The 15,482-nt window shown below is 46.0% G+C and overlaps 1 protein-coding gene across 1 annotated transcript in view; it reads right to left on the bottom strand.

Annotated features, from left to right (window-relative positions):
* The window catches only part of dnai3 (dynein axonemal intermediate chain 3), an 87,392-nt gene extending 74,940 nt beyond the window's left edge, over positions 1–12,452 (bottom strand). Inside the window, exons 1-5 of the mRNA XM_069939394.1 lie at positions 12,434–12,452; positions 10,837–10,951; positions 9,203–9,387; positions 4,418–4,522; positions 845–979 (exon numbers count right to left, since the gene is read on the bottom strand). Coding sequence (XP_069795495.1) covers positions 845–979; positions 4,418–4,522; positions 9,203–9,387; positions 10,837–10,927 — 516 coding nt within the window. The 5' untranslated portion in view covers positions 10,928–10,951; positions 12,434–12,452. The remainder of the gene's footprint in view (positions 1–844; positions 980–4,417; positions 4,523–9,202; positions 9,388–10,836; positions 10,952–12,433) is intronic.
* Between the last annotated feature and the right edge of the window lie 3,030 nt (positions 12,453–15,482).

The following is a 15,482-nucleotide window of genomic DNA, read 5'->3' as shown; positions in this document are numbered from 1 at the left end:
TCCCAGGACAGGATCAGCAAACACCAGAGGGCATATGTACAAAGTGAAGGGAGGGAAGTTTAGGGGAGACATCAGGGTTGTGTTTTTTTTTTTAAACCTGGCCTCAATTATGACATCCTTCTAGAGGAGGCCCACTGAGAGCATTCTGGGCAACTTAATCTCAGTTGCTGCAGAGAAATGGATCAGAGGTCAAACAACAAGTGGCAGAGAGGATCATGGGAGTGTTGCTCCCCCCATCAATGTGATCTATCGGACTCAATGTCTGAAGAGGGTGCACAAAATCATTGTGGACCCCTTCTACCCTGCGCACGGCATCTTTCCACTGCTCCCATCGGGGAAGAGATACAGGAGGATCAGAGCCAGCACCACCAGCCTGAGGATCAGCTTCTTCCCACGGGCAGGGAGAATGGTGAAAGACCAAAGGAACGGCTCACACTCACCCTCCGAGACTCTCATATGTACAAAACAATATTTATTTATCTAGATGAAATTCTTGTCCTGCATATGTACTGTTTGTGGCCATGTGTTTATATGTTTTACACCGAGGACCGGAGAACACTGGTTCACTGGGTTGAACAATCAGATAACAATAAACTTAACTTGAACATGCAAGATTACCTTCAGGCTATCTTGCACGAGGACTGCCAGGTTGTCACCCATGGGCTTCTGAATCAGGGCCAGGAGTGCAACCGTTTGTGCCAAGAGCCTTACCGAATTCTGAGGGCTTGCAGCACTGCTGCGGGGAATGAGGCTGGACACTGGCTGAGGTATCAGAAGGCCAGTCCATGATAAATCATGGACCAGCCATTCCCCAGTAAACAAGTGCATCATTGGAGATTTTCACCTTCGTAGCTGCTTCCTCAAACTTTTCTTGTTCGATTTCACTGGCGCTGCCCAGATCGATCCACGTTCTCCTTTCAGTTTCAATGATGCCCTCAGTACCTTTGGCTTCTTCTTGATCCGGGGCTATTTGAAAAGACTGGGAAGAAAATTATGGGAAGGATAGAGATAAGGTGAAGAGGGTGAAGAGAAGGTTTACCAGGATGTTGCCTGGCTTACAGCATCTGGATTATCGGGAGAGATTAAGGAGACCGGGACTTTATTCATTGGAATGTAGACGACTGAGAGGGGACTTGATAGAGGTATTTAAAATGATGAAAGAAATAGATAGACTAGACATAAACAGACTCATTCCCCTGGGGGCAGGGGAGGTTGGAACAAGAGGCCACGAGTTAAGGGTAAGGGGGCAACACTTTAGGAGAAATATTAGAGGTGGCTTCTTCACACAGCGAGTGGTGGTGGCAGATTGGAATGATCTTCCAAATGAGATAGTTGCGGCAGGGTCCCTTCTTTCATTTAGGAGAAGGTTGGATGTGCACATGGAGGTGAGGGGTTGGAGGGTTATTGGCGGAGAGCGGGAGGTTTGAGCTAGTGGAGTTGTTCTAGTGAACTGGTGAGGACTCGAAGGGCCGACAGGGCCTGTTTCTGTGCCATAAATGGTTATATGGTTATTAAAAAGAAACAAAGATTTGGAATCAGTTGATTTCAGGTGGCACAGATGCACACATCAACTTTTTGAAAGATCGGGGGATTGAGTGGGAGATAAACAGTCCAGGTGGCCCATATGTCCACACTGACCATCAAGCACCCATTAATTCCCCACTGACCGATTCCATTCTCCCTCTATTCCAATCTCCTGAGGTCTCTGGGGATCTAGCACATGATGTAGATCAGCCACTGGAGAGACAAGGTAGACTGCAGATTCTGGAATCCAGAGCCACTAACACTCTGATGGAGGAGCTCAGCGGGTCAAGCAGCTTCCACGGGAGAGGGGTTCCATGTTTCAGGTCAGAGCCCTCCAGTGAGACTGAGTTCAGGAAGGAGAGAGCTAGTATAAGGAGGACAGGGTGGGAGGGGTTGCACAGGGCTCAGAGGGGAACCAGGGAGGTGATCAACAACAATCACATTGAATGATGGGACGGGCTTGGTCCTTCCCCACGTCCCATCTTGACAACAGGATCACAATTGAGAGTGTCCTGCCTGGCTGTGGGACAGTAGTTGCAATCATCAAAACGGCCAAGAAGATCGCTGGGGTATCCCTTTCTTCTACTGACGACATTCACCGGGAGCATTACTTAAACAGGGCAATAAGAATTCTAGAAGAGCCTTTCCATCCAGCATATAGTATCTAAGACCCTCTACCATCAGGAAGGAGGTATAGGAGGATCAGCATCAGGACGCCCAGGCTGGGAAATAGCTTCTTCCCGCAGGCTATGAGATTGATGAACAGTATGCTGTAACCGGGTAAGTCATTCCAAACTATCTATATATATTTATATTATTTTGTTGTGTATAAATATGATTATTATGTTCTGTGCATTGTACGTGTTTGTGAGTGCACTCAGGTCCGTAGGAATGCTGCTTTGTCTGATTGGGTATGTACAGTCAGATGATAATGAACTTGAACATTTTATCTTATGTGATTTTCAAGCATGAGGAGCTGGGTGACCGGAGAAGGCAGACCAACAACCACTAAAAGATCTGGATTCATCTCCCCAGAGGTGCAGATGCCGGCAGCTTGGGGGAGATGGAGCTAGTGGAACAGCCATCATGAGGCATGGCTGACAAGCAAACATGCAGATCCTGGGTTTATTAATAAATCAAGGTCAAATAAACTTGCCCTTATTAATGTACATAACCACAAGGAACCAAGGCATCTGGCCTGGGTTTAGTAGTGAAACATGAAAGTCTGCAGACACCGTGATTGAAATAAAAACAATGCCGGAGAAACTCAGCAGGTCAAACAGTGTCCTTTATATCGGAAGATCAACGTTTTGGGCTTGAGCCCTGAGAACCATTGAAAACTACAGCACAGAAATAGGCCCCTTCAGCCCTTCACTGAACAATGTTTTTTCCTAGTCCCACTGACCTGCATCCACTCAATAGCCCTCCATACCTCTCCCATCCATGTACCTGTCCAAATTCTTCTTAAATGTTAAAATTGAGCCCACATTCACTTCAGCTGGCAGCTCGTTCCACACCCCCACCACTCTCTGAGTGAAGAAATTCCCCGTCATGTTCCCCCTAAACTTTTCCCCTTGCACCCTTAACCCATGTCCTCTGGTTTGTATCTCAATGGAAAAAGCCGACCAACATTTACTCTATCCCCCTCATAATTTTAAATACCTCTATCAAATCTCCCCTCATTCTTCTACGCTCCAGGGAATAAAGTCCTAACCTGTTTAACCTTTCCCTGTAACTCAGTTCCTGAAGTCTGGGCAACATCCTAGTAAATCTCCTCTGCATCCTTTCTATCTTATTGATATCCTTCCTGTAGTTTGGTGACCAAAACTGCACACAATTCTCCAAATTTGGCCTCACCAATGTCTTGTACAACTTTACTATAATATCCCAGCTCCTGTATTCAAAACCTTGATTTATGAAGGCCAAGATGCCAAAATTAAAATCACAAAATCCTCCAGACACTGTGATTGAAGTAAAAACACAAAATGGTGGAGAAGCTCTGCAGGTCAAACAGTGTCCTTTAGAGGCAAAGATAAAAATACATAACCGATGTTTCGGGCTTGAGCACTTCATCAAAGTATGAGAGAATGTTGGCCAGCGCCCGGACAAAAGGATAAGCGGGATGAAGGTGGGTTGGCAGGGCATGAGATGATAGGTGGAAAAAGGAGGGAGACAACTGCATCAATGAGAGGGAGGGGGAATGGTAGGGATTTATGGGTGAAAGAGCTGGAAGGAAACGAAACGGGGGAGGGGGAAGAAAGGCAAGCGGGTTTAATGGAAAGCAGTGAAGTCAATGTTTCCGAAGCTCTCTTTACAACCCTATCCATTTGTAACACCACTTTCAGGGAATTATGTATCTATATTCCCAGATCCCTCTGTTCTCCTGCATTCCTCAGTGCCCAACCATTCACCATATAGGTCCTTTCTTGGTTTGTCCTTCCAAAATGGAACACCTCACACTTGTCTGCATTAAATTCCATCTGCCACTTTTCAGCCCATTTTTCCAGCTGGTCTAGATCCCTCTCCAAGCTTTGAAAACCTTCTTCACTGTTCACAACACGTCCAATCTTAGTGTCACCTTCAAACTTGCTGATCCATCTTACCCTGTTATCATCCAGATCATTGATATAGACGACAAACAACAATGGTCCCAGCACCAATCCCTGAGACATGTCACTAGTCATAGGCCTCCAGTCTGAGAAGCAACCATCCATCCACCACGACTCTCTGGCTTCTCCCGTCCAGCCACTGTCGAATCGAGGGCTATGTAAAGGTCACTGAGTTTCTCCAGCCTTGTGTTTTGTGGACTGGGTTTAGTCACAGGTCAGATCAGACATTATCCAACTGAGAGTTAAATTCCTCCTTCTGTTCCCAAGTGAAGTAAATCACTTGCCTGCAAAATGATAATCTTCATCATCTCATTAAGTGTCATGTAGAAATTCTCTCCATACTTGGAGTTTACATCATAGACAACGAGAAGTTCTTCTCCTTGGTAGTCCTAGTAAACAGATCAATTAATGTTTAACAAGGTTGAATGGTTTAATAAAATTCTAAGAAACTGCACAAAGTGAAGGAGAGACACCAGGGGTAAGTTTTTATTACACAGAGTGTTTTATTGTTGTATTGTCAGTGTCTTTTCCCCCCAGGAGATTGACCAGGATGTTACCAGGATAAGAAAACAAGTCTATGAGGCAAGGTGGGCAGAGCTGGGACTTTTCTCTTTGGAGCGTAGATGGATGAGAGGAGACTTCATCGAGGTCTACAAGATTCTGAGAGGCATCGATAAGTTAGACAAGGGCAATAATAGCAAACAGCAAAGGACATGTGCACAAAGTGAAGGGAGGGAAGTTTAGGGGGAGATGTCAGGGGTAAGTGTTCTATGCTGTAATGTTCTATAAACCGCATACATTGACAGGAAATGAGTCTGGGATTCCACTGAACTATCTATTATTATTAATCTTCAAAGCTACTTATCAGTTATCTGCTAAACTTCATGTTAGTGCATTCATAAAGGCTTTGATGAAATTATTCTCATGTAACCTTCTTGTGTATTTAATAACGGTGTAAACATCTCCTGCAAGGCCAGCATGTATTCATGATACTGATGTAGTAAAACTGGAATGTCCACAGACTCGGTGATTGTAGTGAAAACCCAGCAATGCTGGAGGAACTCAACCGGTCTCATGGCATCCATGCCATGGGAGGTAAAGATATATCACTGACGTTTCAAGCCTGAGCCCTTCTTCCACAGAGGTGCCGGAGGAACTTAGCCAGTCTCGCAGCGTCCATAGGAGGTGAAGATATATTACCAAAGTTTCGGGTCTGAGCCCTTCTTCCACAGAGATACTAGAGGAACTCAGCTGGTCTCGCAGCGTCCATGCCATGGGAGGTAAAGAATTCATTGCCACAGAGGGCAGTAGAGGCAGGTTCATTAAATCCATTTAAGAGGGAATTAGATCTATTTCTTCAGTATAAGGGTATTAAAGGTTACGGAGAGAAGGCGGGGACGGGGTACTGAACTTTAAGATCAGCCATGATCTCATTGAATGGCGGAGCAGGCTCGAAGGGTTGAATGACCTACTCCTGCTCCTATCTTCTATGTTTCTATGTTTCTATATCACTGACATTTCAGGCCTGAGCCCTTCTTCAAGGTGTGAGCAAAAAGCAGGCAGGTATCTGAATTAAAGGCTGATGGGGAAATGAAGAATGGGCAGGGGAAGTACACACCCACAGTCAAAAGTGATAATTGGATGTGATAAGTGGACAGGAAAGGTGAGAATAGATTGGGGGAAAGGGTAGATTTTGGCTTCGTGAAAGGAGACAGAGGGAAAAGGTGAGGGAGGGAGAGAGAGATTGAACTGGAGGAAAGGAGACATAGGGAAAGATGAGGGGGTGGTGGATAATGGAAAATGGAGAAGCCAATGTTAATAGGATCAGGTTAGAGGTTGCGCAGTTGGAAGATGGGGTGTTGTTTCTCCAATTTGCAGATGGTCATAGTCTGGCAGTGCTTGAGTCCATGGACAGAAATGTCGGCAACGGAATGGGATGGGGAATTGAAATGGGTGGTCACTGGAAGATTCACACTATTGCGGTGGACAGAGCCAAGGTGCTCAACCAAGTGATCTCCCAGTCTACATTAAGTCATTCTGAATTAGAGGACATCACAATGAACCGGATGAGGTAGATGACTCCTGGTCACTTCACTTGGAAGGACTGTTTAGTGACTGGTGGAGGGGCTGCAAGAATCTGTTCTCGGACCCCTGCTCTTTGTGATTTTTATAAATGACCCAGATGAAGAGTTGGAAGAATGGGTCAGTAAGTTTGGGGATGACACGAAGGTTGGAGGAGCTATGGATGGAACTGAAGGTTGTCGAAAGTTACAAGAGGATATATACAGCATGCAGAGTTGGACGAAAAGTAGCAGATGGAGCTCAATCCGGATAAGTGTGAGGTGATACATTTTGGAATGACAAACCAGAAGGATGAGTACAGGGTTAATGGTCGGTCACTTAACAGTGTGAATGAACAGAGGGACCTTGGGGTTCAAATCCATACAGCCCTCTAGGTCGCCACACAGGTTGATAGGATCGTTAAGAAGGTCTGTGGATGCTGAGCTTCATTAATGAGAAGTTTGAGTTCAGGGGCAGAGAGGTCATGTTGCAACTCTACAAATCTCTGGTGAGACCACACTTGGAAAATTGTGTTCAGTTCTGGTCACCTCATTACAGGAAGGATGTGGAAGCTATGGAGATGATGGAGAGGGTTACCTGGACTGGGAAACAAGTCTTATGAGGCAAGGTTAGCAGAGCTGGGACTTTTCTCTTTGGAGCGTAGAACGATGAGAGGAGACTTGATAGAAGTCTACGATTATGAGAGGCATAGATAGGGTGGACGGCCAGAGCCTGTTTCCAGGCAGGAAGAGCAAACACCAGAGGACATGTGTACAAAATGAAGGGAGGGAAGTTTAGAGGATACATCAGGGTAAGTTTTTTTTTATAAACACAGAGTTTTGGGGGCCTGGAATGCCTTGCCAGGGATGGTGGTGGAGGCTGAAACATTACAGGCATTTAAGAGACTCTTAAACAGGCATATGGATGGAAGAAAAATAGAGGGTTACGGTGTCAGGAGTTTTGTTCTTTTTTAAAGGAATACATGGGTTGGCATATCATAGAGGGCCAAAGGGCCTGTACTGTGCTGTAGTCTTCTATGTTCTATAAATGGTGGTGAGTGAGGAAGTGTGAAGGCAAGTGGAGTATCTCCTGCAGTCACAGTGGTGGGTATTAAAGGGGTAATTAGTGGGGAGGGAGAAGTGGACTGGGGTGTCACAGAGGGAGTTATCCCTGTAGAAGGTGGAAAGGGTAGGAGCAGGGGAGATGTGTCTGGTGGTGGGATCACATAGTAGGTGGCAGAAATGGCAGAGGAGGGAGTGTTGGATGCAGAGGCTGGTGGAGTGGTAGGAGAGGACAAGAGGAATCCTGTCCTTTTCATGTGTGGGGTCAAAGGGGGCCAAGGCAGATATGGAGGATATGTGCGTGAGCGCCAAGTTGATGGTGGTAGAGGGGAAGCCACGTTGTTTGAAGGAGGACATCTCTGATGATCGGGCATGAAGGTCCTCATCCTGGAAACAAATACGATGGAGAAGGAGGAATTTAAAGAATAGAATGGAATCCTTACAGGGGACAGAGTGGGAAGAGGTGTAGTTGAGGCATCTGAGGGAGTTGATGGGTTTATAGAAGATATCTGAAGAGAGTTTGTCTCCCGAGATGGAGACTGAAAAATCGAGTTAAGGGGAGGGCGTAGTTGGAGATGGACCAAGTAAATTTGAGGTCAGGGTGGAAGTTTGTAGCCAAATGGATAGTCAACGAGCTCTTCATGGGCACATGAGGCAGCACCAAAGTGGTCATTGATGTAGCAGTGGAAGAGTTGAGGGACCTTGCCTGTGTAGGCTTGTAGCATGGATTGCTCTAATGTAGCCAACAAAAAGGCAGGCATAGCTGGGGTCAATGCAGGTACCCGTGGCTACCCCATTAACCTGAAGAAAGTGGGATGAGTCAAAGGAGAAATTATTGACAGTGAAGACAAGTTCTGCCAGCCAGAGGAGGGTGGTGGTGGATCACATGTTGATGTGAAAAGTTTGACGGCTGGTCAGAATTGACTCCATTGTTCTAGGTCTGAAGTCACTGTCCTTCCCAAAAGGTCACCCGAAAAGCAGACAGGCTTTTGTAGACTGATTTTAAATTTTTCAGTTACTGTGATGGGATTTGAACTAGCGCCTGAACCTTTGGGTTATTATCCTAATGACATACAGTAACCACTAAACTGAGATATTACATGAACCACTGTACCCACAGAGGTATAGGTATCTATTTTCCTTGACTCTCACAGCACGCTTGGCCAGATTCACGGGTTTCTTTCCTGCCATTATACTCCATAAAACCCGTAGATAGGCACATGGATTGTGCAGCACAGTTTGTGTGGTGGTTAGCGCAATAGTGTTACAGTGCCAACAACCCAGGTTCAAATTTGGAGAGGAGTTGGTCCATTTTCCCCATGGGTTTTCTCTAGATGCATCAGTTTTCTCCCACCCTTCGAAACATATGGGTATTGTAGGTGAATTGGGATGTTTAGCCAGCACTGGCTCGTGGGCCAGAAGGGCCTGAAACCATGCTGTATGTCTAAACTTTTATATATAGTGTGTTATAGGTGTGAGGGAGGGAAGGGTTAGTTTGGTGCTATAGGTCAGCACAACATTGTGGGCTGAAGGGCTTGTACTGTGCTGTAATATTACATGTTCCTAATCTCTCTGTGTAACTGTGCACTTCAACACTGTCCCTTACCTGGTGTTCTATGAATGGGATATCGAGCTGGATTGCTTGCAAACAGATTTCCTCACCGCAGCTTAGTACGTGTGACAATAAACTTGAACATAGAGGCCCTGATGTAACACGGTTGATGTACGACTGACACTTTCATAGAGCGAGTTAATCAAGCTCACCGCAGACAATGCGAGCAATTTTTTTGGCAGCTTGGCTGCTGTGTATTGTGTTTTGGAGAGGAGGAAGATTTAACACAGTGATGAGCAGTTGAACGGCAATCAGTAATGTGGCATCTCCCCCACCATCACCCCCACCATTACCCCCGGTTACATCACCACACCAGAACTTAGCCTGACACCCACCATGATTGGGCGTTTGTATGGGTGGAAATCAGAAACAGCCGCTCTGGACTTCATGTCATCGATGATGAACTCCTTCTTAATCAGCTTGCAGGGCTTCTCCTCGGTAACGTCATAGTCAGTCACACAATGGAAGATTTCTTGAGTCTTGGCGGTGAGAAAGAGAGGCACCACTCCCTCAGTGAACACTGTGAACAAAGTCAAGGATCGCTCAGTTTCCACATTGCCCAGCGGCTTGGTTTGATTTTCGGTTGAAGGATTTTTCACGCCTAATCTACTGACTTCAGCCATGGGGGTGGGGGGGGAGGGGTCTCCACTCACACCTGTGTGAGACCTGACAAGTAAAGCCTGCTGTCCAGAGGTGGATTCACTGCAGATGGGTTTGGGGTGACCGGCCCTGGCTGGGGTATCCAGGACAAGGGATCACAACCTTTGGATAAGGGATCGGTAGGGGTGTGGACATTCTAGCCCTTTTCCACTGGGAATCCCAGTTAATTGGCTGTGCAGTGTCCCAGGTTAGGAAGCCCACAGTGCCAGTGGTTCAAAGCTGGCGCTGTAAACAGATCTCCTTATTCATTTTCCTCATGGATTTCCACCAGTTTCCTCCCATCCTCCAAATACGTACAGGGTTACTAGATTAATTGGTCACATGGGTGTATTAAGGCAGTGTGGGCTGGAAGGGTTTGTTACTGTGCTGTATCTCTAAATTAAAAATTAAATTAGGCACGTGGGTGGAAGAAAAATCGAGGGTTGTGTGGGTGAGGAAGGGAAGAGTTAGATTGTTGTGGAGGAGGTTTACATTGGTCAGTACCACATTGTGGGCTGAAGGGCCTGGACTGTGCTGGAATGATCCATATCCTCTGAAATTTCATCAGCCAGAAGATGCTGAATCTTTGGAATTCTCTACCTGAGATGTTCAGTTGCGAGTGTATTCGGAGATGGTGTAAGAAAGTGTCGAACAATGCTAGGGGAAGTCAGCGGGATGAGAAGCACCAGTGGGGGAAAGAGGATGGCCAGCGTTTCAGTGCAGAATCCTTCTCTGAGACTTTCCCATTCCACTTGCCAAGTCTCTTTAAGGCAAGCTGGACAATGTTTCCTCCACATTGAAACTGCTTGACCCGCTGAGTTCCTCCAGCAGTGTTGGATTCCAGAGTCTCGAGCCAGGATTGAACCTGGATCTCTGGCGCTCTGGGGCAGTGGCTCTGTCCACTGTGCTGCCCAAAGTTGAACATGCAAATCGGGGCGGCGCGGTTGGCATAGCGGTTAGGGCAATGCCATTACAGCACCAGCGAGTGTGACCAGGATTCGAATCGCACGCTGTCTTGAAGGAGTTTGCACATTTACCCTGTGTCTATGTGGGTTTTCCTTGAGGTCTCTGGTTTCCTCCCACCATTCAAAACATACTAGGGTTGGAGGTTAATTGGGTATAATTGGGTAGCACGGATTTGTGGGCTGAAAGGGCCTGTTACTGAGCTGTATGTCTAAGTTTAAAATTAAAAAAAAATAAAACTTATGTAAACTCTTCGTATCATTTAACCTTTTCATTACTGGCACCATTCAACAATCTGCTCCAGGATTTGGAACTTCCTTCACCGTCACCACTTTGATCCTGAATAATTTCCCTTGAATTGGCTCACCTGCTGATTTGGCCTTCCTTGCTGATTTGGATGACGATCTGGATCTTAGTTTCTCCACGGGTTTCAAGAGCGCTTTCACATCTTTGGTCATTGAAAGCCCCGATGTCACTTCAATCTGTGGCAAAGACACAGAGCAAGTTAGAAACTACGGATGTAAGCCAAGGGTGAAAGGACAGTGTTTGTCAACACACTATTAGGTAGAAACTTCATCCCTAACATCGAAGCACTCGAGATGGCAGAGGCCGACAGCATCGAATCCACGCTGTTGAAGATCCAACTGCGCTGGGTAGGTCACGTCTCCAGAATGGAGGACCATCGCCTTCCCAAGATCGTGTTATATGGCGAGCTCTCCACTGGCCATCGTGTCAGAGGTGCACCAAAGAGGTACAAGGACTGCCTAAAGAAATCTCTTGGTGCCTGCCACATTGACCACCGTCAGTGGGCTGATATCGCCTCAAACCGTGCATCCTGGCGCCTCACAGTTCGGCGGGCAGCAACCTCCTTTGAAGAAGACCGCAGAGCCCACCTCACTGACAAAAGACAAAGGAGGAAAAACCCAACACCCCACCCCAACCCACCAATTTTCCCCTGCAACCGCTGCAACCGTGTCTGTCTGTCCCGCATCGGACTTGTCAGCCACAAACGAGCCTGCAGCTGACGTGGACATTTACCCCTCCATAAATCTTCGTCCGCGAAGCCAAGCCAAAGATTAGGTAGAAACATCAAATCCTGGTTGTGGATGCAGACCTAACTATCAACGTCAAAGCCCGTCATCAAATGCTGGCCCCTCTGATCGATCCGCAGCTGAGATAAGACAAAACCGGCTATAACAATGGTGCTAAAAGTTTACTGTCATGGCCCTAAGTACAATGTCCAGACGCACCAACATTCCTCTTATGTCAAAGTATGAAAAATCTACCAATTAAAACAGAAATAAATATCAAATGCTAGATTAATAAATATCCACCGTTGCCCTGGTTGAGATAGACATGCATGCTGTCAGACCATTGGTATTTTAAATTTTAAAGTAACAGGCCCTTCCAGCCCACAAGCCTATGCCATCCAATTACACCCAATTAACCCACACCGCCCGTACATTTTCAACAGTGGGAGGAAACCAGAGGCCCTGGGGAAAACTCACGCAGACACTTGGAGAACGTACAAACTCCTTACAGACAGCACGGGATTTGAACCCCGGTCCCAATCGCTGGCACTGTAACAGCGTTATGTTAACCACTACGCCAACCTTGCCATGCCACATAGGGGCACCAATACCCGAGTGTAAAGCCCTGCAAAAGGTCATGGACACAGCCTAGAACCTCACAGACAAAACCCTCCTCACCATTTAGAACATCTCCAGGGAACGCTGCAGTCAGAGAGCAACATCAATCATCGAAGACCCTCACCACCCAGCACAGACAAGAAAGACGTATCAGGGCCACAAGACTCGCCCCACCTGGTTCAGGAACAGCTGCTCCCCCTCCACCATCAGACTCCTCAACGACAAACTCAATCAGGGCCTCATTTAAGGACTCGTACTTGGGCACATTATTTTCTTTGTTCTCCCCGTAATGCACAGTTTGTTTATGTTCGTTACCTGTTTCCAGTTCTTTATTTGTTTAATTGAGTACGTTGTGTACAGTTTTTTTTTGCACTACCACACCTGAACATCAATCTATCTGCGACAACTCCCACTGGCAAATAGGGAAATAGACATCATTAAACATTCAGAATTGTCTTTTGCAATTTTCATTTGTGTATTAATCCAACACACATCTTGATTTTCTCATGCCTTGGAAAAAAAACAGCCAACATATTAAAAGACTCGAGTACTCCTGCACCCCTGGCTACACTCTCTTCTCCCACCTCCACATCCCTCCTGGTGGAGAAGATTCATGAGAGTGCAATCCCGCACCACCAGATCCGACGATTGTTTCTTCCCTGCTGTAATCAAATTCTTGAATTAACCTCACACAAAAAAAATTATGTTGTCTTTGCTCTGTAACAACTGATCTCTCTCTGCAACTCTGGACTTCTCCACCACGTCTTTCGATAAAAACTCTGTTCAGGCCACACTTAGAGTATTGTGTTCAGTTCTGGTCACCTCATTATAGGAAGGATGCGGAAGCTACGGAGAGGGTGCAGAGGAGATTCACCCCTGGATTGGAAAACACAACATGTGAAGCAAAGCTGACAGAGCTAGAGCTTTTCTCTCTGGAGTTGCAGAGCATGAGAGGTGACGTAATGGAGGTATAGAAGATTTGAGAGGCTTAGATAAATTTTAAATTTAGACATACAGAACAGTAACAGGCCCTTTCAACCCACAAACCCATGCTGCCCAATTTACACCCAGTTAACCTACAACCCTGATATGTTTTTGTAGGAGGAAACTGAAGCCCCCTGGGAAAACCCATGCAGACACGGGGAGTACGTACAAACTCCTTATAGACAGTACGTGATTCGAACCCCAGTCCCAATTGCTGGTGCTGTAACAGCATAGCGCAAACCGCTACCCCAACCGTGAACTCCTGAATCTGGATTAACAGAGTGGAGTTTCATTTCTATTATTGTTCCATTTGTTTGCTGTCCATTTTATTTCATCCCATTTCATGATCATACTCCCCAATATTGTATGACTCATTCTTCGTCACCCATCGGTTGGTCCTCTTGCCTCTCTCGTCTGTCATCTACCAATCAACTGCCAATGCCCATCATCCTTCTCACTGTCCATAACTGACTAAGGCCCCAGGCCCGAAACGTTAGTTACCCTTCTCTTCCCATGGATGCTGTGTGACCTGCTGAATTTCTCCAGCACAATTGTGTTATTACATTTGTCCCCCACCTTTCCCTGGTTCACCAATCGCCCACTTTCCCCTGACTCACCCTCTCTCTACTCTGTCTCATTATACTGTCTTGGTGAAGGGTACCGAGCCTAAATGTAAACTTTTCTTCCCATTTCTCCCCCCCCTTCCCACCCCACCGACACTCTCAACCCAGTGTTCCTCCAGCAGACTTATTGTCAGAGAACATAAGTTTAACATCACATACAAACCGAAGATTCTTTTTCCCTATAGGCCAGGCAGAATTTCTACTTCATGAAGGTCTCAAGCTTGAAACATTGGTTATGTATCTTTGCTATATAAAGTGCATTGTTTGACCTGCTGAATTTCTCCAGCACAATTGTGTTATTACATTTGTCCCCCACCTTTCCCTGGTTCACCAATCGCCCACTTTCCCCTGACTCACCCTCTCTCTACTCTGTCTCATTATACTGTCTTGGTGAAGGGTACCGAGCCTAAATGTAAACTTTTCTTCCCATTTCTCCCCCCCCTTCCCACCCCACCGACACTCTCAACCCAGTGTTCCTCCAGCAGACTTATTGTCAGAGAACATAAGTTTAACATCACATACAAACCGAAGATTCTTTTTCCCTATGGGCCAGGCAGAATTTCTACTTCATGAAGGTCTCAAGCTTGAAACATTGGTTATGTATCTTTGCTATATAAAGTGCATTGTTTGACCTGCTGGGTTTCTCCAGCATCATGTTACTACAGAATGTCTACTTATTGGTCGTGCACAAAAACTGCACACAGGAAAAGATACAGATGTAAAAGAGAGAAATGTAAACAAGGAAGTGCAAACAAACTGTGCAACACAGGAAATAAATATCAATAATCAATAAAATGCACAAGAGTCCTTAAATAAGTCCCTGGTTGAGTTTGTTGTTGAGGAGTCTGATGGTGGAGGGGGAGCAGCTGTTCCAGAACCTGGTGGTGTGAGTCTTGTGGCACGGATACCTCTTTCCTGATGGCAGCAGAGAGAACAGAGTGTGTGCTGGGTGGTGTGGATCCTTGATATTTGCTGCTGCTCTCCAACAGCAGCATTCCCTGTAGATGTTCTCGATGGTGGGGAGGGTTTTGCCTGTGATGTCCTGGACTGTATCCACTACCAAAGGAACTGCTCACACTTGTGATGTTTCTTTTATGACAAGAAAGAAACTTTAAAAAAAAACTAGATTTATTAAGTAAGCAAACAGCATGAAGGACAGAACATACATATGTCAGACCTCATGTGAGGCATCCATCAAGATGCAACATTCCCCAGATGCTGCACACTCTGCCTTTGACTCTTGGTGGTAGAACTCTGTCACTACATCTATCACTACATCCCCTTTCCTTGGGATGTTTAATCAAACATGACACATTAATACAATATTCTTTCAATTTAAAGTTCAGCACATGAACATCAACAGCAGAAACATTTAAGTGTGCAGTTATTTTTCTTTTATGGATACAGCCTGTCAAGTGCTTTGACAACTCACGTAGATCTTCTTAACACATGTGCTTGTGTTGGCTCTGCTGGTCCACCTCAGTCCAGCACTAGTGGGGTTTCCTCTGTAGCTGTGCAGGCTGGATCTTTTGCATTTGTCTATTTCTGCAGTGTCTCTGGCATTTTCAGCCGGGTCTTTCGATTCTTCCTCAGTATTTGACCATCCTTTGTTCTGACAGCATAGGATCTTGGATTTACTTCTCCCAGAGAGTGGGAATCTCTGAGACTCACTGTGTCATGTTGTGCCAGTGGCCCTAAGCTTCTTGCTGACTCGTCATAGTTTGCCTTTTGTCTGCATTGCAGACACTTTTGTTTCT

The sequence above is a fragment of the Narcine bancroftii genome, chromosome 5 (genome assembly GCF_036971445.1).
Source record: "Narcine bancroftii isolate sNarBan1 chromosome 5, sNarBan1.hap1, whole genome shotgun sequence".
In the NCBI taxonomy this organism is placed as follows: Eukaryota; Metazoa; Chordata; class Chondrichthyes; order Torpediniformes; family Narcinidae; genus Narcine; species Narcine bancroftii.
This window is presented reverse-complemented; position numbering and strand designations above follow the sequence as displayed.